At 56.7% G+C, this 27,520-nt stretch overlaps 1 protein-coding gene and 1 long non-coding RNA gene across 3 annotated transcripts; both read right to left on the reverse strand.

The window, feature by feature from the left end:
- Positions 1 to 516: 516 nt before the first annotated feature.
- On the reverse strand, positions 517 to 8,841 carry LOC133264049 (basic proline-rich protein-like; the record flags this gene model as incomplete). Its single annotated transcript, XM_061443952.1, has 6 exons — positions 8,828 to 8,841; positions 8,114 to 8,282; positions 4,837 to 4,926; positions 2,953 to 3,084; positions 861 to 962; positions 517 to 684 (listed from the first exon to the last, which is right to left on the reverse strand). Coding segments are annotated over exons 1-6 (675 nt in total), but the record flags the coding sequence as incomplete, so codon positions are not given.
- Positions 8,842 to 9,676: 835 nt separating this feature from the next.
- LOC133264048 (uncharacterized) lies at positions 9,677 to 26,223 on the reverse strand. 2 transcript variants are annotated; one of them, XR_009741601.1, is made up of 5 exons: positions 26,187 to 26,223; positions 13,362 to 13,453; positions 12,917 to 13,008; positions 10,655 to 10,784; positions 9,677 to 9,788 (listed from the first exon to the last, which is right to left on the reverse strand). It is a non-coding gene; the product is annotated as an uncharacterized LOC133264048 (long non-coding RNA). The 2 variants fall into 2 exon arrangements; XR_009741602.1 differs by lacking the exon at positions 12,917 to 13,008.
- Positions 26,224 to 27,520: the final 1,297 nt, after the last annotated feature.

The raw sequence follows: 27,520 nt of genomic DNA on the forward strand, positions 1-27,520 counted from the left end.
TGTATTGTGATATTCCATACCCCATATCGTGATATTCCATACCCCATATAGCGATACCCCATAATCCATATCATACACCCCATATAGTGGTATCCCATACCCTATAGCCTGCAACCCATACTCCATATCACAACATCCCATATGCCATATTGTGACCCCCCATACCCCATATCACGATATCCCACACCCCATATCCTGATATCCCATATTGCGATGCCCTATACCCCGTATCGTGAGATCCCATACCCCGTATCACCATATTCCATACACCATATCGCGATACCCCATACCCAATATCACTAGACCCTGTACCCCGTACCCCATACCACGATATCCCATAACCCCTATCGCGACACACCATGCCCCGTATCACGATATTCCCCACACCACATCGCGATACCCCACACCCAACATCACTACGCCCTATACCCCGTATCGTGACGCCCCATATCCCCACATATCGCGATATCCCACGCCCCGTATCGCGATACCCCATACTCCCCACCCCACACTCACGCTCTGGGGGTGCCGGGGGGGTGCCCGGGGGGGGGCACAAGGCACGCAGACGGTGGGTGCTGGTGAGGGGGGGGGCGGCGCCCGCCCGGACCCCCCGCCCCCTAAGGTCACTTCCGAGGGGCCGGGGGGCGGCGGGGGGGGGCGGGGGGCCGCCAGGCTGCGCTGGTCCTGTGGGGGGGGGGGGGCAAAGCGTCAAAGGGGGCGGGGCTTGGGGGGGGAAGGGGGCGGGGCTTGGGGAGGTCATGGGAGGACACCGAGGGGGGGTGATGGGGCTCAATGGGGGGTAATGGGTGGCAAGGGGGGGTAACGGGGGGCAATGGGGGGCTATGGGGGGGACCACTCACCTGTCTCTCTAGGGGGGGCCCGAGGCGGGGGGGGGGTGTCCAGGCGTCCCCATGCTGGGGGGGCCACAGCCCCTGGTGGGGCAACGGGAACGGGGGGGGCACCTGAGGACACAGGGACAATCAGGGACCCCCAGTGGACATCAGCCCCCCTTAATGCCACTCAGACCCCATTAATGCCCCCCAGACCCCATTAATGCTCCCCAGACCCCATTAATGCCCCCCCAAGACCACATTAATGCCCCCCAGACCCCATTAATGCCCACCAGACCCCATTAATGCTCCCCAAACCCCATTAATGCCCCCCCAAGACCCCATTAATGCCCCCACAGACCCCATTAATGCCCCCAGACCCCATTAATGCCCCCCCAGACCCCATTAATGCTCCCCAGACCCCATTAATGCCCCCCCAAGACCCCATTAATGCCCCCCAGACCCCATTAATGCCCTCCCAGACCCCATTAAGGCCCACCAGACCCCATTAATGCTCCCCAGACCCCATTAATGCCCCCCCAAGACCCCATTAATGCCCCCACAGACCCCATTAATGCCCCCCACAGACCCCATTAATGCCCCCCCAAGACCCCATTAATGCCCCCCAGGCCCCATTAATACCCCCCCAGACCCGATTAATACCCCCCCAGACCCCATTAATGCCCCCAGACCCCATTAATGCCCCCCCAGACCCCATTAATGCCCCCAGACCCCATTAATACCCCCCCAGACCCGATTAATACCCCCACAGACCCCATTAATGCCCCCACAGACCCCATTAATGCCCACCCAGACCCCATTAATGCCCCCCAGGTCCCATTAATACCCCCCCCAGACCCCATTAATGCCTCCCCCAGACCCCATTAATGCCCCCCCCAGACCCCATTAATGCCCCCCCAGACCCCATTAATGCCCCAGACCCAATTAATACCCCCCCAGACCCCATTAATACCCCCCCAGACCCCATTAATGCCCCCCACAGATGCCATTAATGCCCCCCCAGACCCCATTAATGCCCTCCCAGACCCCATTAATGACCCCCACAGACGCCATTAATGCCCACCCAGACCCCATTAATGCCCCCACAGACCCCATTAATGCCCCCCAGACCCCATTAATGCCCCCCACAGACGCCATTAATGCCTCCCCCAGACCCCATTAATGCCCCCCCAGACCCCATTAATGCCCCCCCAGACCCCATTAATGCCCCCAGACCCCATTAATGCCTCCCCCAGACCCCATTAATACCCCTACAGACCCCATTAATGCCCCCACAGACCCCATTAATGCCCCCCACAGACTCCATTAATGCCCCCCCAGACCCCACTAATACCCCCCCAAACCCCATTAATGCCCTCCCAGACCCCATTAATGCCCCCACAGACCCCATTAATGCCCCCCCAGACCCCATTAATGCCTCCCCCAGACCCCATTAATGCCCCCAGACTCCATTAATGCCCCCCCAGATGCCATTAATACCCCCCCCAGACCCGATTAATACCCCCCAGACCCCATTAATGCCCCCCACAGACGCCATTAATGCCCCCCCAGACCCCATTAATGCCCCCCACAGACGCCATTAATGCCCTCCCAGACCCCACTAATACCCCCCCAGGCCCCATCAATGCCCCCCCAGACCCCATTAATGCCCCCCCCAGACCCCATTAATGCCTCCCCCAGACCCCATTAATGCCCCCAGACTCCATTAATGCCCCCCCAGATGCCATTAATACCCCCCCAGACCCGATTAATACCCCCCAGACCCCATTAATGCCCCCCACAGACGCCATTAATGCCCCCCCAGACCCCATTAATGCCCCCCACAGACGCCATTAATGCCCTCCCAGACCCCACTAATACCCCCCCAGGCCCCATCAATGCCCCCCCAGACCCCATTAATGCCCCCCCCAGATGCCATTAATGCCCCCCCAGACCCCACTAATACCCCCCCAGACCCCATTAATGCCCTCCCAGACCCCATTAATGCCCCCCACAGATGCCATTAATGCCCCCCCAGACCCCACTAATACCCCCCCAGACCCCATTAATGCCCTCCCAGACCCCATTCATGTCCCCCACCACCACTCTATGTCCCCCCCACCTGCTCGGGGCTGCGGCTCCGCTGGCGTTTGCCGGGGGGGGGCATCTCGTCGGGTGGGGCCGGGGGGGGGGGTTCGGGGGGGAGCGCCCCCCGCTTCAGCTGCACCCCCCGCTTGGGGGGGAAGGTCCGTTTCTGGGGGGGGGAGGGGCAGGTTTAATATCCCATATCCCATAATATCCATATCCCATAATATCCATATCCCCTATCCCATAACATCCATACCCCATAATATCCATATACGCTATCGTGTAATACTCATACCCCATCATACCCATACCGCGCAATATCTGTACCCCATATCCCATAATATCCGTATCCCGTAATGCCCATATCCCATAATAACCATATCCCATAATACCCCTATCCTATAATACCCATACCCCATAATATCCGTATCCCCTATCCCATAACATTCATACCCCATATCCCATAATATCCATATTCTCTACCCCATAATATCGATACCAATCAATACCCACACCCCCTATCCCATAATACCCACCTCCATACCATAATACCAATACCCCCATTGAATAACACCCATACCCATCCCATAATACCCATACCCCCATCCCATAATACCCGCACCCCATCTCATAATACCCATACCCCCCCATCCCATAATACCCATACCCTCATCCCATAATACCCATACCCATCCCATAATACCCATACCCCCCCGCCATCCCATAATACCCATACCCCCTATCCCATAATACCCGTACCCCCCATACCCATCCCATAATACCCCCCATACCCATCCCATAATACCCCCCATAGCCATCCCATAATACCCCCCATACCCATCCCATAATACCCCCCATAGCCATCCCATAATACCCCCCATAGCCATCCCATAATACCCCCCATAGCCATCCCATAATACCCCCCATACCCATCCCATAATACCCCCCATAGCCATCCCATAATACCCCCATAGCCATCCCATAATACCCCCCATAGCCATCCCATAATACCCCCCCATAGCCATCCCATAATACCCCCCCATAGCCATCCCATAATACCCCCCATAGCCATCCCATAATACCCCCATAGCCATCCCATAATACCCCCCATAGCCATCCCATAATACCCCCCCATAGCCATCCCATAATACCCCCATAGCCATCCCATAATACCCCCCATAGCCATCCCATAATACCCCCCCATAGCCATCCCATAATACCCCCCATACCCATCCCATAATACCCCCCATAGCCATCCCATAATACCCCCCATAGCCATCCCATAATACCCCCCCATAGCCATCCCATAATACCCCCATACCCATCCCATAATACCCCCCATAGCCATCCCATAATACCCCCCATAGCCATCCCATAATACCCCCCATAGCCATCCCATAATACCCCCCATAGCCATCCCATAATACCCCCCCATAGCCATCCCATAATACCCCCCATAGCCATCCCATAATACCCCCATAGCCATCCCATAATACCCCCCATAGCCATCCCATAATACCCCCCCATAGCCATCCCATAATACCCCCATAGCCATCCCATAATACCCCCCATAGCCATCCCATAATACCCCCCCATAGCCATCCCATAATACCCCCCATACCCATCCCATAATACCCCCCATAGCCATCCCATAATACCCCCCATAGCCATCCCATAATACCCCCCCATAGCCATCCCATAATACCCCCATAGCCATCCCATAATACCCCCCATAGCCATCCCATAATACCCCCCCATAGCCATCCCATAATACCCCCCATACCCATCCCATAATACCCCCCATAGCCATCCCATAATACCCCCCATAGCCATCCCATAATACCCCCCATAGCCATCCCATAATACCCCCATACCCATCCCATAATACCCCCCATAGCCATCCCATAATAGCGCTCACCTCGGGGGGGCTCCAGGCCTGCTGGAGCGGGGGCAGGGCCCTGTTCCGGGGGGGGGAGGGGGGGCCTGGGGGGAAGCTCCAGAGCTGGGCCTGGGGTGGGGGGCACGGGGGCGGGGTCAGCCCCAGACACACCCAGCAACCCCATATCGCGATATCCCATACCCCATATCGCGATATCCCATACCCCATATCGCGATATCCCATACCCCATATCGCGATAGCCCGTACCCCATATCGCGATAGCCCATATCCCATTCCACGGTATCACAATATCTCATATCCTATATCGTGATACCCCATATCGCAATATCCCATACCCCATATCGCGATATCCCATACCCCATATCGCGATAGCCCATACCCCGTATCGCGATAGCCCATATCCCATTCCACGGTATCACAATATCTCATATCCCATATCATGATATCCCATATCGCAATATCCCATACCCCATATCACGATATTCCATACCCCATATCATGATATCCAACACCGTGATATCCCATACCCCCTATCCCATACCCCATATCGCAATATCCTGTATCGTGATATCCCATATCATGATATCCCATACCCCATATCCCTTACCCCATATTGCAATATCCCAAACCCCCATATCACAATATCCCATATTGATATCCCATTCCACATATCCTGTACCCCATATCGTGATATCCCATGCCCATATTGCGATATCCCATATCTTGCTATCCCAAACCCCATACCCCATATCCCATACACCATATCGTGATATCCCATATAGTGATAGCGCATACATCGTACTCCATATCCCATGCCCAGACCTCATATTGCGATATCCCATATCACAATATTCTATATACCCTATCCATACCCCGTATCGCGATATCCAATATCCCATTCCACGGTATCACAATATCTCATATCCCCTATCGCAATATCCCGTACCCCATATCCCATACCCCCTATCGCAATATCCCATACCCCATATAACATGCCCCCTATCGCGATGTCCCGTACCCCATATCCCATACCCCCTATCGCGATATCCCGTACCCCATATCGCAATACCTCCATTACGATATCCCGTACACCATATCGCAATACCCCCATCGCGATATCCCGCACCCCATATCACAATACCCCCATTACGATATCCCGTACCCCATATCGCGATACCCTGTACCCCATATCGCAGTACCCCATATCGCGATATCCCGTACCCCATATCGCAATACCCCGTATCAAGGTACCCCTTATCGCGATATCCTGTACCCCATACCCCCTATCGCAATATCCCGTACCCCATACCCCATGCCCCCTATCGCGATATCCCGCACCCCATATCCCATACCCCCATCGCGATTTCCCGTTCCCCATATCCCATACCCCGTATCGTGGTATCCCGCACCCCATATCCCATACCCCCTATCGCGATATCCCGTACCCTATATCCCATACCCCCTATAGCGATATCCCGTACCCCATACCCAATACCCATCGCGGTATCCCGTACCCCATATCGCAATACCCCATATCGCGATATCCCGTACCCCATATCCCATACCCCCATCGCGATAACCCATCCCCCATATCCCATACCCCATATCATGATATCCCTTACCCCATATAGCATACCTCTATTGCGATATCCCGTACCCCATACCCCCATCGCGATATCCTGTACCCCATATCCCATACGCCCTATCATGATATCCCGTACCCCATACCCCCATTGCGATATCCAGTACCCGATATCCCATACCCCCTATTGCGATATCCCATACCCCATAGCCCCATCGCAGTATCCCGTACCCCATATCGCAATACCCCATATCGCGATATCCCGTACCCCATATCCCATACCCCCATTGCGATATCAGTAGCCCATATCCCATACCCCATATTGTGATATCCCGTACCCCGTATCCCACCCCCCCACCGCGATACCCCGTACCCCATATCGCAATACCCCCTATCGCGATATCAAGTACCCCATATCCCATACCCCCACTGCGATATCCCGTACCCCATATCCCATACCCCATATCACGATATCCCATGCCCCATATCCCGTACCCCTTATCGCGATATACCGTACCCCATATCCCATACCCCCTATCGTGATATCCCGTACCCCATACCCTATACCCCATATCGCGGTATCCCGTACCCCATATCGCAATACCCCATATCACGATACCCCGTACACCATATCACATACCCCCATTGCGATATCCCGTACCCCATATCCCATCCCCCATCGCGATATCCCGTACCCCATATCCCATACCCCCTATCGTGATATCCTGCACCCCATATCCCATACCCCCATCGCGATATCCCATACCCCATATCCCATACCCCCTATCGCGATACCCAGTACCCCCGATCGCGATACCCCGTACCCCATATCGCGATATCCCGTACCCCATATCACGATACCCCGTACCCCATATTGTGATATCCTGTACCCCATATCCCATACCCCCTATCGCAATATCCCATACCCCCTATCGTGATATCCCGTACACCCTATCGCGATACCCCGCACCCCCATCGCGATATCCCGTACCCCATATCCCGTACCCCCATCGCGATATCTCATACCCCCTTTCGCGATACCCCGCACCCCATATTGCGATATCCCATACCCCCTATCGCGATATCCTGTACCCCCTATCGCGATATCCCGTACCCCATATCAGGATACCCCGTACCCCATATCGCGATATCCCTTACCCCATATCGCGATATCCCGTACCCCATATCGCAATATCCCGCACAACATATCGCGACATCCCGTACCCCCTATCGCGATACCCCGCACCCCCTATTGCAATATCCCGCACCCCATATCGCGATATCCCTTACCCCATATCGCGATATCCCGTACCCCATATCGTGATATCCCGCACCCCATATCGCGATATCCCGCACCCCATATCGCGATATCTCGTGCCCATATCGCGATACCCCGCACCCCATATCGCGATACCCCGCGCCCCATATCGCGATATCCCGCGCCCCATATCGCGATACCCCGCACCCCATATCGCGATACCCCTTACCCCATATCGCGATACCCCGCACCCCCTATCGCGATACCCCGTACCCCATATCGCGATACCCCGCACCCCATATCGCGATACCCCGCACCCCATATCGCGATACCCCTTACCCCATATCGCGATACCCCGCACCCCCTATCGCGATACCCCGTACCCCATATCGCGATACCCCGCACCCCATATCGCGATACCCCGCACCCCATATCGCGATACCCCGTACCCTCACCTGCTGCAGCCCCCGCAGCCGCACCGCCAGCTCCCCCCGCGCCCCTCGGGCCCGCCCGGGGCAGGCGCTCTCCAGCTCCGCGGCGCCCTCTGCCGGCGGCTCCCAGGGCAGCAGCCGCACGCACCCCGGGGGGGGCGGCTCCAGCGGCGCCCGGGGCGGGGGGGCGGCCCTGACCCATAGAGGGCGTCACTTGTGGGGCTCAGCCACACGGACTGAGCCCCCCTGGGGGGCACTTGTGGGGCTCAGCCCCATGGATTGATGCCCATGGGGGGCACTTGTGGGGCTCAGCCCCATGAATTGAGCCCCATGGGGTGCACTCGTGGGGCTCAGCCCCATGGACTGACCCCCATGGAGGGCACTTGCGGGGCTGAGCCCCACGGACTGACCCCCATGGAGGGCACTTGTGGGGCTCAGCCCCATGGATTGATGCCAATGGAGGGCACTTGTGGGGCTCAACCCAATGGATTAAGCCCCATGGAGAGCACTTGTGGGGCTCAGCCCCATGGATTGACCCCCATGGGGGGCACTTGTGGGGCTCAGCCCCATGGATTGATGCCCATGGGGGGCACATGTGGAGCTCAGCCCCATGGATTGAGCCCCATGGGGGGCACTTGTGGGGCTCAGCCCCATGGATTGATGCCCATGGGGGGCACTTGTGGGGCTCAGCCCCATGGACTGACCCCCATGGAGGGCACATGTGGAGCTCAGCCCCACGGATTGAGCCCCATGGAGGGCACTTGTGGGCCTAAGCCCCATGGATTGACCTCCATGGAGGGCACTTGTGGGGCTCAGCCCCATGAATTGATGCCCATGGAGGGCACTTGTGGGGCTCAGCCCCACGGACTGAACCCCATGGGGGGCACATGTGGAGCTCAGCCCCATGGATTGAGCCCCATGGAGGGCACCTGTGGGGCTCAGCCCCATGGACTGAACCCCATGGAGAGCACTTGTGGGGCTCAGCCCCACGGACTTGATCCCCATGGAGGGCACTTGCGGGACTCAGCCCCATGGACTGAACCCCATGGAGGGCACTTGTGGGGCTCAGCCCCATGGACTGAACCCCATGGAGAGCAATTGTGGGGCTCAGCCCCACGGACTGACCCCCATGGAGGGCACTTGTGGGGCTCAGCCCCATGGATTGATGCCAATGGAGGGCACTTGTGGGGCTCAACCCAATGGATTAAGCCCCATGGAGAGCACTTGTGGGGCTCAGCCCCATGGATTGACCCCCATGGGGGGCACTTGTGGGGATCAGCCCCATGGATTGATGCCCATGGGGGGCACTTGTGGGGCTCAGCCCCATGAATTGAGCCCCATGGGGGGCACTCGTGGGGCTCAGCCCCATGGACTGAACCCCATGGAGAGCACTTGTGGGGCTCAGCCCCACGGACTTGATCCCCATGGAGGGCACTTGTGGGGCTCAGCCCCACGGACTTGATCCCCATGGAGGGCACTTGTGGGGCTCAGCCCCACGGACTTGATCCCCATGGAGGGCACTTGCGGGACTCAGCCCCATGGATGCCCCTGGCAATGTGGGGGGGGGGAACGGACACGACGGGACATGGGTAGAACTTACCCTGGGGGGTAGAAGGACTTGTGGGGGGGGACCCCATTGCCTCCGTGGGGGGGCAGGAGGTGGGGGGGCAGCGGGGCCTGCCCGAGGCTGGAAGAGCACCTGTGGGGGGGGAAAGATGGTGGGGGACCCCCCCGGTTATGGGGTCCCTATGGGGCAGTGAGGGGGTTCCTATAGGGTGCTATGGGGCAGTGCGGGGGTTCCTATAGGGTGCAATGGGGCAGTGTGGGGGTTCCTATAGGGTGCACTGGGGCAGTGTGGGGGTCTTTATAGGGTGCTATGGGGCAGTGTGGGGGTCCCCATAGGGTGTTATGGGGCAGTGGAGGGGTCTCTATAGGGAGCTATGGGGCAGTGGGGGGGTTCCTATAGGGTGCTATGGGGCAGTGTGAGGTGGTGTAGGGGTCCCTATGGGACAGTGTGTGCAATGTGGGGATCCCCATGGGGCAGTGTGAGTCGCTATGGGTCAGTATGGGACAGTGTGTGGGTCACTATGGGTTGCTATGGGTCAGTGCCAGTCACTATGGGTCAGTGTGTGGGTCTCTGTGGCTCGCTATGGGGCACGGGGGGGCAGTCTGTGGGATGCTGTGTGTTGCTGTGGGTCTCGATGGGTCAGTATATGGGTCGCTATGGGTCAGTGTGTGCTGCTATGGGTCTCTGTGGGTCAGTATATGGGCCGCTTTGGGTCTCTATAGGCCAGTATATGGGTCGCTATGGGTCTCTGTGGGTCAGTATATGGATCGCTTTCGGTCTCTATGGGCCAGTATATGGGTCGCTATGGGTCTCTATGGGTAGCTATGGGGCACTGTGCGCTGCTATTGGTCTCTATGGGTCAGTGTGCGTTGCTATGGGTCTCCATGGGGTCTCTATGGGTTGCTATGGGTCTCTATGGGTCACTATGGGTCCCTATGGGTCACTATTGGTCACTATGTGTCTCTGTGGGGTCTCTATGGGTCGCTATGGGGCAGTACCTGGTGGCGGGCAGCCAGGCCCGGGGTGGGGGGCAGGCGGCCCAGGCCCCACCGCAGCCCAGGCTCCCCACGGCGAAGGGGTCCCGACCGGCCCTGCCCCCCAGCGGCTCCACGGCGCGATGCATCCAGCCTGCGAGCATGGGACCCATAGGGAACAATGGGGCCCCATAGGGAACAATGGGACCCATAGGGAACAATGGGGCCCCATAAGGAACAATGGGGCCCCATAGGGAACAATGGGGCCCATAGGGAACACTGGGGCCCCATAGGGAACAATGGGGCCCATAGGGAACAATGGGACCCATAGGGAACAATGGGGCCCATAGGGAACGATGGAGCCCCATAGCACCCCACAGACCCCCCAAAGACCCCCAATAGAGCCCCACAGACCCCCAATAGCGCCCCATAGACCCCAATAGAGCCCCACAGACCCCCCCATAGACCCCTAATAGCGCCCCATAGACCCCAATAGAGCCCCATAGACCCCCCACAGACACCCAAGAGTGCCCCATAGACCCCAATAGAGCCCCATAGACCCCCCACAGACACCCAATAGCGCCCCATAGACCCCAATAGAGCCCCACAGACCCCCCCATAGACCCCTAATAGCGCCCCATAGACCCCAATAGAGCCCCATAGACCCCCCACAGACCCCTAATAGCGCCCCATAGACCCCAATAGAGCCCCATAGACCCCCCACAGACCCCTAATAGAGCCCCATAGACGCCAATAGAGCCCCATAGACCCCCCACAGACCCCCAATAGAGCCCCATAGACCCCAATAGAGCCCCATAGACCCCCCACAGACCCCCAACAGCGCCCCATAGACCCCAATAGAGCCCCATAGACCCCCCCATAGACCCCTAATAGCACCCCATAGACCCCAATAGAGCCCCATAGACCCCCCACAGACCCCCAATAGCACCCCATAGACCCCAATAGAGCCCCATAGACCCCCCACAGACCCCTAATAGCGCCCCATAGACCCCAAGAGAGCCCCATAAGCCCCCAGAGCCCCCCACAGCCACACCACAGCCCCCTATGGACACCCCATAGCGCCCCAGAGCCCCCTATAGACACCCTACAGAGCCCCACATACACCACATAACCCCCCATAGACACCCCACAGCCCCCCCATGGACACCCCATAGATAGACACCCATAGACACTCTACAGCACCCCACAGTGCCCCACAGACACCCCATAGACACCGCATAGCCCCCCACAGCCCCCCATAGTCAGACACCCATAGACACCCTACAGCACCCCACAGCCCCCCCATAGACAGACACCCATAGACACCCTACAGCACCCCATAGACACTGCATAGCCCCCCCACAGCCCCCCTATGGACACCCCACAGCCCCTCAGACACCCCATAGCCCCTCAGACACCCCATAGCCCCCATAGACACCCATAGCCCCCCATAGCCCTCCATAGAAACTCCATAGTGCCCCATAGCCCCCATAGTGCCCCATAGCCCTCCATAACCCCCATAGACACTATAGAAACCCCATAGTGCCCCATAGCCCCCCTAGTGCCCCATAGCTCCCATAGACACTCATAGAAACCCCGTAGTGCCCCATAGCCCCCATAGTGCCCCATAGCCCCCCATAGACACTCATAGAAGCCCCATAGTGCCCCATAGCCCCCATAGTGCCCCATAGCCCCCCACAGACACTCATAGGAACCCCATAGTGCCCCATAGCACCCACAGTGCCCCATAGCCCCCATAGACACCCATAGCCCCCCATAGACACTCATAGGAACCCCATAGTGCTCCACAGTGCCCCATAGCCCCCATAGTGCCCCATAGCCCCCATAGACACCCATAGCCCCCCATAGACACTCATAGGAACCCCATAGTGCCCCACAGTGCCCCATAGCCCCCACAGTGCCCCATAGCCCCCATAGACCCCCATAGCCCCCCATAGACACTCATAGGAATCCCATAGACACTCATAGGAACCCCACAGTGCCCCATAGCCCCCACAGACACCCATAGCCCCCCATAGACACTCATAGGAATCCCATAGACACTCATAGGAACCCCACAGTGCCCCATAGCCCCCACAGACACCCATAGCCCCCCATAGACACTCATAGGAACCCCATAGTGCCCCACAGTGCCCCATAGCCCCCACAGTGCCCCATAGCCCCCATAGCGCCCCATAGCCCCCATAGTGCCCCACAGCCCCCATAGTGCCCCATAGCCCCCATAGCGCCCCATAGCGCCCCATAGCGCCCCATAGCCCCACTCACCGCTCCGGGGCTGGGTCCCCGCGGGGGGCGGGTCAGGGGCAGCCCCGGTGGGGGGAGGGGCGGCTGCTGGGCTGGGGCGGCCCCGCCCTCACCTGGGGTCAAAGTTCACGGGGGTCATGGGGGCCAATGGGGGGGTGGTTATGGGGCAGGAGCTCGGTTATGGAGCAGATATGGGGTAATTATGGGGCAGAGGATCGGTTATGGGGCAGAGGATTGGTTATGGGGCAGGGGGGGCTGGTTATGGGGCAGGAGATCAGTTATGGGGCAGCTATGGGGCAGTTATGGGGTAATTATGGGGCAGAGGATTGGTTATGGGGCAGGGGGACTGGTTATGGGGCAGTTATGGGGCAGGGATTGGTTGGGGGGGGGAAAGAAGGAACAACGTGGGGCGGAAGTGGGCGGGGCTCCCGCGTGACGTCAGATGACGCAGGCCCCGCCCCCTCACCGATCCGGCGACGCTCTCCAGGAATCCGGCCAATCACAGGGCGCCCCACGCCTGGCAGCCAATCATCGTCCCCAGCCGTCTTCTAGCTCAGCCTGAGGGGACCAATGGGAGGCGGGGGTTAGGCCGGGGCTAGCCAATCAGAGAAAGGTAGGAGGGGGGGTGTCCACATGGCTCTGGGGCAGAGACATGGGGGGGGAACCACTGTGGGGCTGGTGTGGGGCAGCCATGGGGCAGGACCCGGTGCTATGGGGCAGGACCCGGTGCTATGGGGCGGGACGAGGTGCTATGGGGCAGGACGCGCTGCTATGGGGCAGGGCTTCCCCCGCCCCCCCATGGCTGTGACGTTGCAGCCGCCCACGGGGGGGAGTTTTGGGGCCTTCCCATGACGTGGAGGGGGTGGGGCAGCCATGGGAAACCCCAGAGCGACCCACGGCTGCCCCATAGCAACTCATGGCTGCCCCATAGAGACACACAGCTGCCCCATAGAGACCCACAGCTACCCAATAGTGACACACAGCTGCGCCATAGGAACCTACAGCTGCCCCATAGAGACCCACGGCTGCCCCATAGCAATCCATAGCTGCCCCACAGAGACCCACAGCTGCTCCATAGCAACTCACGGCTGCCCCATAGCGACCCATGGCTGCCCCATAGCAATCCATGGCTGCCCCACAGCGACCCACGGCTGCCCCACAGCGACCCACAGCTGCCCCATAGCAACTCACGGCTGCCCCATAGCGACCCATGGCTGCCCCAAACCCCTCTTAAAGTGGCATCCGTGAGGCACGTGACCTCATGTGACCCACAACCACGTGACCCACAACCATGCGTCCCCACCGGGCCCAGCACCACGCCTGACGGCGACGCCCATGACAGCAACGGTGGCACCGCAACCCTGTGCCGTTACACACGTGACCCACACCTGGACATGTGACCCACACCTGGACACGTGACCCACACCTGGACACACGTGACCCACACCTGGACACACGTGACCCACACCTGGACACGTGACCCACACCTCGACACACATGATCCACACCTGGACACACGTGACCCACACCTGGACACGTGACCCACACCTGGACACGTGACCCACACCTGGACACACGTGACCCACAACTGGACACACGTGACCCACAACTGGACACCCGTGAGCCACACCTGGACACACGTGACCCACACCTGGACACTTGACCCACACCTGGACACACGTGACCCACACCTGGACACGTGACCCACACCTGGACACACGTGACCCACACCTGAACACGTGACCCACACCTGGACACACGTGACCCACACCTGGACACACGTGACCCACACCTGGACACGTGACCCACACCTGGACATGTGACCCACACCTGGACACACATCATCCACACCTGGACACACGTGACCCACACCTGGACACACGTGACCCACACCTGGACACACGTGACCCACAACTGGACACACGTGACCCACACCTGGACACACGTGAGCCACACCTGGACACGTGACCCACACCTGGACACGTGACCCACACCTGGACACACGTGACCCACACCTGGACACACGTGATCCACACCTGGACACCCGTGATCCACACCTGGACACCCGTGAGCCACGCCTGGACACACGTGACCCACAACTGGATACACATGACCCACAACTGGATGCATGTGAGCCACACCTGGACACATGTGAGCCACACCTGGACACGTGACCCACACCTGGACACACGTGATCCACACCTGGACACGTGACCCACACCTGGACACGTGACCCACACCTGGACACACGTGATCCACACCTGGACACGTGACCCACACCTGGACACGTGACCCACACCTGGACACACGTGACCCACACCTGGACACACATGATCCACACCTGGACACGTGACCCACACCTGGACACACGTGACCCACAGCTGGACACACGTGACCCACACCTGGACACACGCGACCCACACCTGGACATGTGACCCATAACTGGACATGTATGACCCACAAATGGACACATGTGACCCATAACCATGTTGTGTGCCCCACAACTGGACCCATGTGACCCATAACCATGCTGTGTGACCCACACTTGGACATATGTGACCCACAACGAGACACTTGTGACCCACAACCACACACATGTGCCCCACAACCAGACACATATGAGCCACAACCATGTTCTAGACCCACAACCATGCTGTGTGACCCACAACCATGTTCTCTGACCCACAATACACGGACCCACAACCACGCTGTGTGACCCAAAACCATGCTCTCTGACCCACAACTATGTCCTATGACCCACAACCATATTGTATGACCCACAACACATGGACCCACAACCATGCTCTAGACCCACATGTGCCCCACAACCAGACACATGTGACCCACAACCATGTCCTATGACCCACAACCATATTGTATGACCCACAACACATGGACCCACAACCATGCTCTAGACCCACAACACATGTGCCCCACAACCTGACACAGTGACCCACAACCATGTCCTATGACCCACAACCATGTTCTCTGACCCACAACACATAGACCCACAACCATGTCCTATGACCCACAACGATATTGTATGACCCACAACCATGCTCTAGACCCACATGTGCCCCACAACCAGACACATGTGACCCACAACCATGTCCTACGACCCACAACCATGTCCTTTGACCCACAACTCATGGACCCACAACAATGTCCTATGACCCACAACCATATTGTATGACCCACAACACATGGACCCACAACCATGCTCTAGACCCACAACACATGTGCCCCACAACCAGACATAGTGCCCCACAACCATGTCCTATGACCCACAACCATGTTCTCTGACCCACAACACATGGACCCACAACAATGTCCTATGACCCACAACCATATTGTATGACCCACAACACATGGACCCACAACCATGCTCTAGACCCACATGTGCCCCACAACCAGACACATGTGACCCACAACCATGTCCTATGACCCACAACCATGTCCTCTGACCCACAACTCATGGACCCACAACAATGTCCTATGACCCACAACCATGTTCTCTGACCCACAACACATGGACCCACAACAATGTCCTATGACCCACAACCATGTTGTGTGACCCACAACCAGACACATGTGCCCCACAACCACATCCTATGACCCACAACCATGTTCTCTGACCCACAACACATGGACCCACAACCATGTCCTCTGACCCACAACCATGTTGTGTGACCCACAACAATGTCCTATGACCCACAACCATGTTGTGTGACCCACAACCAGACACATGTGCCCCACAACCACGTCCTACGACCCACAACCATGTCCTCTGACCCACAACACATGGACCCACAACCATGTCCTCTGACCCACAACCATGTCCTGTGACCCACAACAATGTCCTATGACCCACAACCATGTTGTGTGACCCACAACCAGACACATGTGCCCCACAACCACGTCCTATGACCCACAGCCATGTTCTCTGACCCACAACACATGGACCCACAACCATGTCCTCTGACCCACAACTCATGGACCCACAACAATGTCCTATGACCCACAACCATGTTGTGTGACCCACAACCAGACACATGTGCCCCACAACCACGTCCTACGACCCACAACCATGTTCTCTGACCCACAACACATGGCCCCACAACCATGTCCTGTGCCCCACAGCCATGCTCCCTGCCCCACACCCGTGGGTCCCCCCTGCCCCACACACACACCTAGGGGTAACGTGTCCTTACCGTGCCCCATGTGCCCTGTCCCGTGCTCGGGCCCCACATGGACACGGGTGAGTCACCGGCACCGCGTGGGTTCCCACACCCACCCCCCCCCCCCCAACCCAACCCCAACACGGGGACGGTGACGTCAGCGTGACGTCATCAGCGGGCCGGCGCCGGAGGGGGAGGGGACACGGGGAGGGCACGTGGGGACATGGGAGGGCCATGGGATAAATGGAGATGGGAATGGGGTGGGGGGTGGGGGGTATGGGGTGTGGGATGTGGGATATGGGGTGTGGGATATGGGGTATGGGGTGTGGGGTATGGGGTGTGGGGTATGGGATGTGGGATATGGGATGTGGGATATGGGGTATGGGATGTGGGGCATGGGGTGTGGGATATGGGGTATGGGGTGTGGGGTATGGGGTATGGGATGTGGGGTGTGGGATATGGGGTATGGGGATTAGGGTGTGGGGTATGGGATGTGGGGCATGGAGTATGGGATGTGGGGTACGGGGTGTGGGGTATGCGGTGTGGGATATGGGGTGTGGGGTATGTGGTACAGGATATGGGGTGTGGGGTATGGGGTACAGGGTATGGGGTGTGGGGCATGGGGTATGGGGAATGGGGTGTGGGGTGGGGAGTATGGGATATGGGGTATGGGGTGGGGGATATGGGGTATGGTGAATGGGGTATGGGGTACGGGGTATGGGGCATGGGGTATGGGATATGGGGTATGGGGTGTGGGGTATGGGACACACGAGGACACAAGGTGACACGAGGACACGCGAGGCCACGGGGTGACACGGGGACAGCCCCATAGGCCTGCATGGGACACGCAAGCCCACACGTGACCCCCCCCCACGACAACAGGCACGTGACCCTGGTCACGTGTCATCGCACCCCCCTTCCCCCCCCCGGGGTCGCAAGCGTGTTGTAGCATGTTACATGTATGTTCCGTGTGGGGGGCACACATGTGCCCCTGCTCCTGCCCCACTGAGCCCCAGGGATGGGCTGGGGGGGGGGGGGGGAGAAACTGAGGCACAGAGAGTTTGGGCTATGGGGCAGCCATGGGGTGGTTGTGGGGCACGTGTGGGGCAGCCATGGGGAGGATGTGGGGCAGCCATAGGGCAGGGGTAGGGTTCTTGTGGGGCAGCCATAGGGTGCCTGTGGGGCAGTAATGGGGCAGGTGTGGGGTGCTTATGTGGCAGCCATGGGCAGGTGCGGGGTGCTTGTGGGGCAGCCATGGGGCAGGTGGGGGGCAGCCATAGGGAGGATGTGGTGCAGCCATGGGGTGCCTGTGGGGCAACCATAGGGCAGATGTGGGGTGCCTGTGGGGCAGCAATGGGGAAGGTGTGGGGTGCTTATGTGGCAGCCATGGGGCAGGTGTGGGGCAGCCATAGGGAGGATATGGGGCAGCCATGGGGTGGGTGTGGGGTGCTTATGTGGCAGCCATGGGGCAGCCATAGGGCAGGTGTGGGGTGCTTGTGGGGCAGCCATGGGGCAGGTGTGGGGTGCTTATGGGGCAGCCATGGGGCAGGTGTGGGGTGCTTGTGGGGCAGCCATGGGGCAGGTGTGGGGTGCTTGTGGGGCAGCCATAGGGCAGGTGTGGGGTGCTTGTGGGGCAGCCATGAGGCAGGTGTGGGGTGCTTGTGGGGCAGCCATGGGGCAGGTGTGGGGTGCTTGTGGGGCAGCCATAGGGCAGGTGTGGGGTGCTTGTGGGGCAGCCATGGGGCAGGTGTGGAGTGCTTGTGGGGCAGCCATGGGGCAGGTGTAGGTTGCTGGTGGGGCAACCACAGGGCAGGTGTGGGGCAACCATAGGGAGGATGTGGGGCAGCCATGGCGTGCCTGTAGGGCAACCATAGGGCAGATGTAGGGTTCTTGTGGGGCAGCCATAGGGCATGTGTGGGGGTCCTGAGGGGCAGCAATGGGGCAGGTGTGGGGCAACCATAGGGAGGATGTGGGGCAGCCATGGGGCAGGAGTGGGGGTGGGGCTCATTGGGGCAGTTGTTGCCTCGTTCTGGGGGGAGGGGCAGGGGCGGGGCCAGTGACGTCACGGGAGGGGGAGGGGCATGGACGTGTGTGAGATGTGTAACACGCATGTAACACATGTAATACACGTGTCAAACCATCATACCCATGTAACGCGTGTGTCGCACCGTCATACGCATGTAACACGTGTGGCACCCCGTCATACAAATGTAACATGTGTCACGCCGCCATACGCATGTAACACACGTGTCACGCCATCAAACGCATGTAAAACGCGTGTCGCGCTGTCATACGCATGTAACACACGTGTTGCGCCATCACACGCATGTTGCACCGTCACACGCATGTGACAGGCGTGTCGCGCCGCCATACGCATGTGACATACGTGTCGCGCCGTCATACGCATGTAACAGGCGTGTCACGCCGTCACATGCATGTAACAGGCGTGTCGTGCCATCACATGCATGTAACGCGTGTGTCGTGCCGTCACGCGCATGTAACACGTGTCGTGCCGCCATGGGCATGTAGCACGTGTGTCGCACCGTCATACCCATGTAACACCTGTGTCGTGCCGCCATACCCATGTAACACCTGTGACGTGCCGCCATGCACATGTAACACACGTGTCGCACCGTCCTACGCATGTAACATGTGTGTCACACCCTCATGCACATGTAACACATGTCACACCGTCATACGCATGTAACACACGTGTCGCGCCATCATACCCATTTAACAAGTGTGTCGTGCGGTCATACGCATGTAACATGTGTCGCACCGTCATACGCATGTAACACACGTGTCGCACCGTCATACCCAAGTAACATGTGTGTTGCACCATCATACCCATGTAACACGTGTGTCACGCCGCCATACACATGTAACATGTGTCGCACCCTCATGCACATGTAACACGTGTGTCACACCATCATACGCATGCAACATGTGTGTCGCGCCGCCATACGCATGTAACACGTGTGTCGCCCCGCCATACGCATGTAACACGTGTGTCGCACTGCCATACGCATGTAACACATGTGTCGCACCGCCATACGCATGTAACATGTGTCACACCTTCATGCGCATGTAACACGCGTGTCGCGCTGTAATACGCTTGTAACACGTGTGTTGCACCACCATACGCATGTAACACGTGTCGCACTGCCATACGCATGTAACACGCGTGTCACACCGTCATGCGCATGTAGCACGCGTGTCGCGCTGTCATGCGCGTGTCGCACGTCATACGCGTTTAACGCGCGTGTCACCCTGTCATACACATGTAACATGTCTGTCACATCATCATACACATGTAATATGTGTCACACCCTCATGCACATGTAACGTGTATCACATCATACACATGTAACACGTGTCACACTGTTATGGGCAACACGTGTCACGCTGTCATACGCATGCAACACGTTTCGCACATCATACACATGCAATACGCATGTGACACGAACAGACACAAGGAATGTGCGTGTCATATCATCATACACGTGTAACATCAGACACATGCAACACGTGTCACATGATCAAACGCATGTTACACGTGTAATACCATTTGACACACGTAATACATGTGTCACCCCATCGTACATGTGTAACACCACCAGACACATGCAACACGTGTCACATGATCAAAGACATGCAACACGTGTGTCCCACCGTCGTACATAACACCAGACACATTCAAGACGTGTCACGTAAACACGTGTAACACATGTGTCCCACCATCATACATGTGTACCTCCACCAGACACATGTAACATGTGGAACTGAGTCTGTGGCATGTGCGTGCAATGCTAACATGCGTGTATAACAAGGTGTAACCGTACACTCTGCGTGTAACACACGTGTAATAGTGCCACATGTGCAACATGTGCAACTGTGTCCCCTGCACGTAAAATACAGCAGTGTGTGAACATGCATGTGGCATGTAACACGTCTGTAACATGTGTACTACATGTAACCATGTCCTCTGCATGGAATGTAAGAGCATCATACGTAACACATGTGGCACTGAGTCCTCTGCATGAGTGTATCATTGTCATACATGTGTAGCCATGTTCTCTGCCTGTAACACATGTACAACTTTGCCTTCTGCGTGTAACACGCAACACCACACACGTGTAACAGACCACGTGTGCGCAACAAAACACCCATGTGCACACGTGTACACACGTGTGCCTGCCATAACATCTCTTTACACACATGTACACCACCACGCAGACGCATGCACACGTGTTCTAACATGTAGACACCCACATGTAGACACACACGTGTTCTAACATGTAGACACTAACATGTAGACACTCACATGTGCGCCCAGACACACCTTTACATGCATGTATGCAGAACCCATGTGCACGTGACAACACCACCTGATTACACACGTGTACACACACGTACATGTATCAGCCAGCACACGTGCTGCACACACATGACCTCGCATGTACCGCTCTGCACAGGCGTGTGCAGACATACCCACGTCACATGACCCCCTGCACACACGTGTGCACATGGACACACATGTAACCCCCCTACGCACGCGTGTGCATATGGACACACATGTGGACACACACATGGACACACATGTAACCCCCCTACACACGCGTGTTCACTCACATGCAGTGGGTCCAGTGGGGGGGGGGGGGGGGGGGGGGGCTAGGCTCCAGCCATGGTGGGATCTCAGCAGGGGGAACATGGTTACTGGGAGCACTGGGAGCCCCCCTCCATTCCCAGTCCCAGACTGGGATCTATAAGGAGCTGCTCACAGTATAACCAGTACGGCCAGTACCAGCTCCCAGTATGGCCATTACCCGTTATCTCCATTCCCAGTGCTCCCAGTATCCATCCCTCCCATTCCCAGTGCTCCCAGTGCAGCTATCACACTGCCACAGTACTACCAGTGCAGCTCTGGCTCTGCCCCAGTGCTCCCAGTGCAGCTCCCAGTGCTCCCAGTGCAGCTCTGGCTCTGCCCCAGTGCTCCCAGTGCAGCTCTGGCTCTGCCCCATTGATCCCAGTGCAGCTCCCAGTGCTCCCAGTACAGCTCTGGCTCAGCCCCATTGCTCCCAGTGCAGCACCCAGTGCTCCCAGTACAGCTCTGGCCCTGCCCCATTGCTCCCACACCCTCCCCTTATCGCAGCTCCACACCCAGCCAGGCCCAGCCCAGGGCAATGGGGCAATGAGGGGGGAAAAGGGGGCACCCCAATAGGGACAGGGCCCCCACTTTGTATCAACCCAAGACCCCCCTAATGGGGTCAGACCCCCCCCAATTCATTCTATAAACACCCAAAATCACCTCAAATAGCCCCAAAATCAACTATAGGGATCTAAGACCCCCATTTACTAAAGGTTTGACCCCTCCAATGCACCCCAAAGGGATCAGACCCCCCCCAATTCATTCTATAAACACCAAAAATCACCTCAAATAGCCCCAAAATCACCTCAAATAGCCCCAAAATCACCTCAAATAACCCCAAAATCACCTCAAATAGCCCCAAAATCACATATTGGGGCCTAACAGCCCCGTTTACTTAAGGTTTGACCCGACCAATGCAACCCAATGGGGTCAGAACCCCCCAATTCATTCTATAAACACCAAAAATCACCTCAAATAGCCCCCAAATCACCTCAAATAGCCCCAAAATCACATATTGGGGCCTAACAGCCCCATTTACTTAAGGTTTGACCCGACCAATGCAACCCAATGGGGTCAGAACCCCCCAATTCATTCTATAAACACCAAAAATCACCTCAAATAGCCCCAAAATCACCTCAAATAGCCCCAAAATCACATATTGGGGCCTAACAGCCCCATCTACTTAAGGTTTGACCCGACCAATGCAACCCAATGGGGTCAGAACCCCCCAGTTCGTTCTATAAACACCCAAAATCACCTCAAATAGCCTCAAAATCACCTATTGGGGTCTACCAGCCCAATTTACCTCAGGTCTGACCCCCCAAAGCAACCCAATGAGGTCAGAACCCCCCAATTCATTCTATAAACACCCAAAATCACCTCAAATACCCCCCAAATCATGTCAAATAGCCCCCAAAACACCTCATTGGGGTCTAACAGCCCCATTTACCTCAGGCTTGACACCCCCCCCCAAAGCACCCCAATGGGGTCAGAAGCCCCCAGTTCATTCTATAAGCACCCAAAATCACCTTAAATAGCCCCAAAACCACCTACTGGGATCTAAACACCCCCATTTACTGAAGGTTTGACCCCCCCAATGCACCCCAATGGGGTCAGAACCCCCCAATTCCTTCTATAAACACCAAAAGTCACCTCAAATAGCCCCAAAATCACCTCAAATAGCCCCAGAATCACCTATTGGGGTCTAACAGCCCCATTTACCTCAGGTTTGACCCCCCCAATGGGGTCAGACCCCCATAATTTACCTCAGAACCCCCTGGATTCACCTCTTGGGGCCCAACCCCCCCAAAATTTACCTCAGAAGCCCATAAATTCACCTTTAGGAGGTCCAAAACCATGAAATTTACTTCAGAAACCCCCAAAATCACCTCAACCCCCCCCAAATTCACCTCCCGGGGCCCAAACCTCCCCATTTATCTCCGAAACACCAAAATTCACCCCAGAAATATCGAATTTACCTCAGAAACACTCAAAACTGACCCAAAATCACCTTAAGGAGGCCCAAACCCGCCCCCATTCACCTCCTGGCCCCAAACCCCTTCACATTTACCTCAGATACCCCCCAAAATGACCTCACAGGGCCCCAAAACCACCTAAAATCACCCCAAAAGGACCAATCCCCCCCCCATTTACCTCAGGTTTGACCCCCCCAATGGGGTCAGCCCCCTCCCCCACCCTTCAGTTTACCTCAGATCACCCCAATTCATTTCAACAGGGACAAAAAACCCTCGAATTCACCTCAAAAATCACCCCAGAAACAGCCAAAAATCACTTTAAAGAGGTTCAACCCCCCCCATTTACCTCAAACCACCCCCCAAAATCACCTCAGAGGGGCCAAACCCCCCGTTTACCTCAGCAGTGACCCCCCCAAGAGGCTCAGACCCCCATAATTCACCTCAAAATACCCCAAATTCACCTCAAAAACACCAAATTCACCACAAAACCCCCCAAATTCACCTCAAAACCCCCAAATACACCTCAAAACCCCCAAATTCACCTCAAAAACACCCAAATTCACCTCAAAAACACCCAAATCACCTCATAAACCCCCCAAATCACCTAAAAAAAACCAAATTCACCTCAAAAAACCTTAAATTCACCTCATAAACCCCCAAATTCACCTCATAAACCGCCAAATTCACTTCAACCCCCCCCAAATTCACTTCTAAAAACACTAAATTCACCTCAAAACCCCCAAATTCACCTCAAAACCCCCCAAGTTCACCTCAAAACCGCCAAATTCACCTCATAAACCCCCAAATTCACCTCAAAAAAACCCTAAATTCACCTCAAAAAAACCCTAAATTCACCTCAATACCCCCAAATTCACCTGAATCCCCCTAAATTCACCTCATAAACCCCAAATTCACCTCAAAAACCCCCAATTCACCTCATAAACCCCAAAATTCACCTCAAAACCCCCAAATTCACCTCAAAAAAACCCTAAATTCACCTCAATACCCCCAAATTCACCTGAATCCCCCCAAATTCACCTCATAAACCCCAAATTCACCTCAAAAACCCCAAATTCACCACATAAACCCCCAAATTCACCTCATAAACCCCCAAATTCACCTCAAAAAAACCCTAAATTCACCTCAATACCCCCAAATTCACCTGAATCCCCTAAATTCACCTCATAAACCCCAAATTCACCTCAAAAACCCCAAATTCACCACATAAACCCCCAAATTCACCTCCAAAAAAATAAATTCACCTCATAAACCCCCAAATTCACCTCAAAAACCCCAAATTCACCTCATAAACCCCCAAATTCACCTCAAAACCCCAAATTCACCCCATAAACCCCCAAATCCACCTTATAAACCCCAAAATTCACATCAAAAAAACCAAATTCACCTCATAAACCCCCAAATTCACCTCATAAACCCCCAAATTCACCTCAAAACCCCCCAATTCACCTCAAAAAAACCTAAATTCACCTCATAAACCCTAAATTCACCTCAAAAAACCCTAAATTCACCTCATAAACCCCCCAATTCACCTCAAAAAAACCTAAATTCACCTCATAAACCCCCAAATTCACCTGAAAACTCCGAATCCACCTCAACCCCCCCAAATTCACCTCATAAACCCTAAATTCACCTCATAAACCCCCCAATTCTCCTCAAAAAACCCTTAATTCACCTCATAAACCCCCAAATTCACCTGAAAACCCCAAATCCACCTCAAACCCCCAAAATTCACCCCATAAACCCCCCAATTCACCTCAAAAAACCCTAAATTCACCTCATAAACCCCCAAATTCACCTGAAACCTCCAAATCCACCTCAAACCCCCAAAATTCACCCCATAAACCCCCCAATTCACCTCAAAAAACCCTAAATTCACCTCATAAACCCCCAAATTCACCTGAAACCTCCAAATCCACCTCAAACCCCCAAAATTCACCTCATAAACCCCCCAAATTCACCTCCTAAACCCCCAAATTCACCTCAATCCCCCCCAAATCCACCTCACCCCCCTCAACTCACCTCACCCCCCTCAACTCACCTCAACCCCCCCCAATTCACCTCAAAAAACCCTAAATTCACCTCATAAACCCCAAATTCACCTCATAAACCCCCCCAATTCACCTCAAAAACCCCTAAATTCACCTCACCCCCCCCAAATTCACCCCAACCCCCCCAAATTCACCTCAAAACCACCAACCCCCCCCATTCACAACGTTCACCCCCCCCCATTTCCCTCATCCCCCCCCCAATTTACCTCAGGTTTGCCCCCCCCAAAACCACCCAAACCCCTTCAATTACCTCAGCACCGTGGGGGGGGGGGGGGCCAGGACCCCCATAACTCACCCCACACACCCCATAAGCAGCCGAGCCCCACATTGACCCCCCCAATACACTCCAATACATTCACCCCCACCCCCCCCCCCCCCAAAGGCCTCAACCCTTCCCCCCCCCCCCCATATCCCGGTTACCTGCGGCGGGGCCCGGTTGGGAGATGAACGGGAAGGGAAATGGGGAGGGGGGGGGGGTTGCAGGAAGGGGAAGGGAAGCGGCGGGTCCCGGCCCCGGTCCCGGTCCCGGTCCCGGCCCCGCGGTCGGTGTCGGCTCCGCTGAGCTCCGGCCTCGCTCAAACAAAGGACCCAGCGCCGCGCGCCCCGCCCGCCCCGCGCCCCGCCCACCGCCCGTCTGGGCACGCCCCCGCTGCCCCGCCTCCTTATATACCCGCGGAGAAGCCACGCCCCCCACGCCTCAACGCCCCGCTTGGCCACGCCTCCGGGAGACGCCCACCGAGATGAGGGCACGCCCACACCCCCCCCCCCCCCGAGTGTGCACGCGAGGAGAGGAGGGAGGCGGGCGCCCCCTGGTGGGTGGGAGGAGTGGAGGGGTGGGATGGGGATGGGGTGGGAATGGGATTGGGATTGGGAATGGGATTGGGAATGGGGTGGGGATGGGGATGGGATGGGAATGGGATGGGGATGGGATGGGGAATGGGAGGGGAATGGGATGGGAATGGGAATGGGATGGGATGGGATTGGGATGGGGAATGGGATGGGAATGGGGAATGGGATTGGGATGGGATGGCATTGGAATGGGATTGGGATGGGATGGGAATGGAATGGGATGGGGGTGGGTGGATCCTATGGGATGGGATGGGATGGGATGGGATATGGGAATGGGAATGGGGATGGGAATGGGATGGGATTGGGTGGATCCTACGGGATGGGATGGGATTGGGATGGGGAATGGGATGGGATTGGGTGGATCCTATGGGATGGGATGGGATTGGGATGGGGAATGGGATGGGGAATGGGATGGGATTGGGGATGGGATTGGGATGGGTTTGAGTGGATCCTATGGGATGGAATGGGATTGGGAATGGGATGGGGAATGGGATGGGATGGGATTGGGGATGGGATTGGGATGGGATGGGATGGGATTGGGGATGGGATTGGGATGGGATGGGAATGGGATGGCATTGGAATAGAATTGGGATGGGATGGGGAATGGGATGGGGATGGGGATGGGGATGGGGTGGATTCTGTGGGATAGGGATGGGAATGGGGGATGGGATGGGGTTGGGTGGATTCGATGGGATGGGATGGGATGGGATGGGATGGGATGGGATGGGAATGAGAATGGGGATGGGAATGGGATGGGATTGGGATGGAATTGGGATAGGATGGAATGGGGAATGGGATGGGGATGGGGATGGGGTGGATCCTATGGGATGGGATGGGGAATGGGATTGGGAATGAGATGGAGAATGGGATTAGATTGGGAATGGGATTGGGGATGGGATGGGGAA

This window comes from Pezoporus flaviventris, unplaced genomic scaffold (assembly GCF_033815535.1).
Source record: "Pezoporus flaviventris isolate CSIRO_AGI_PZ_B2104156 unplaced genomic scaffold, CSIRO_AGI_Pfla_v1 ptg000578l, whole genome shotgun sequence".
Lineage (NCBI taxonomy): Eukaryota > Metazoa > Chordata > Aves > Psittaciformes > Psittacidae > Pezoporus > Pezoporus flaviventris.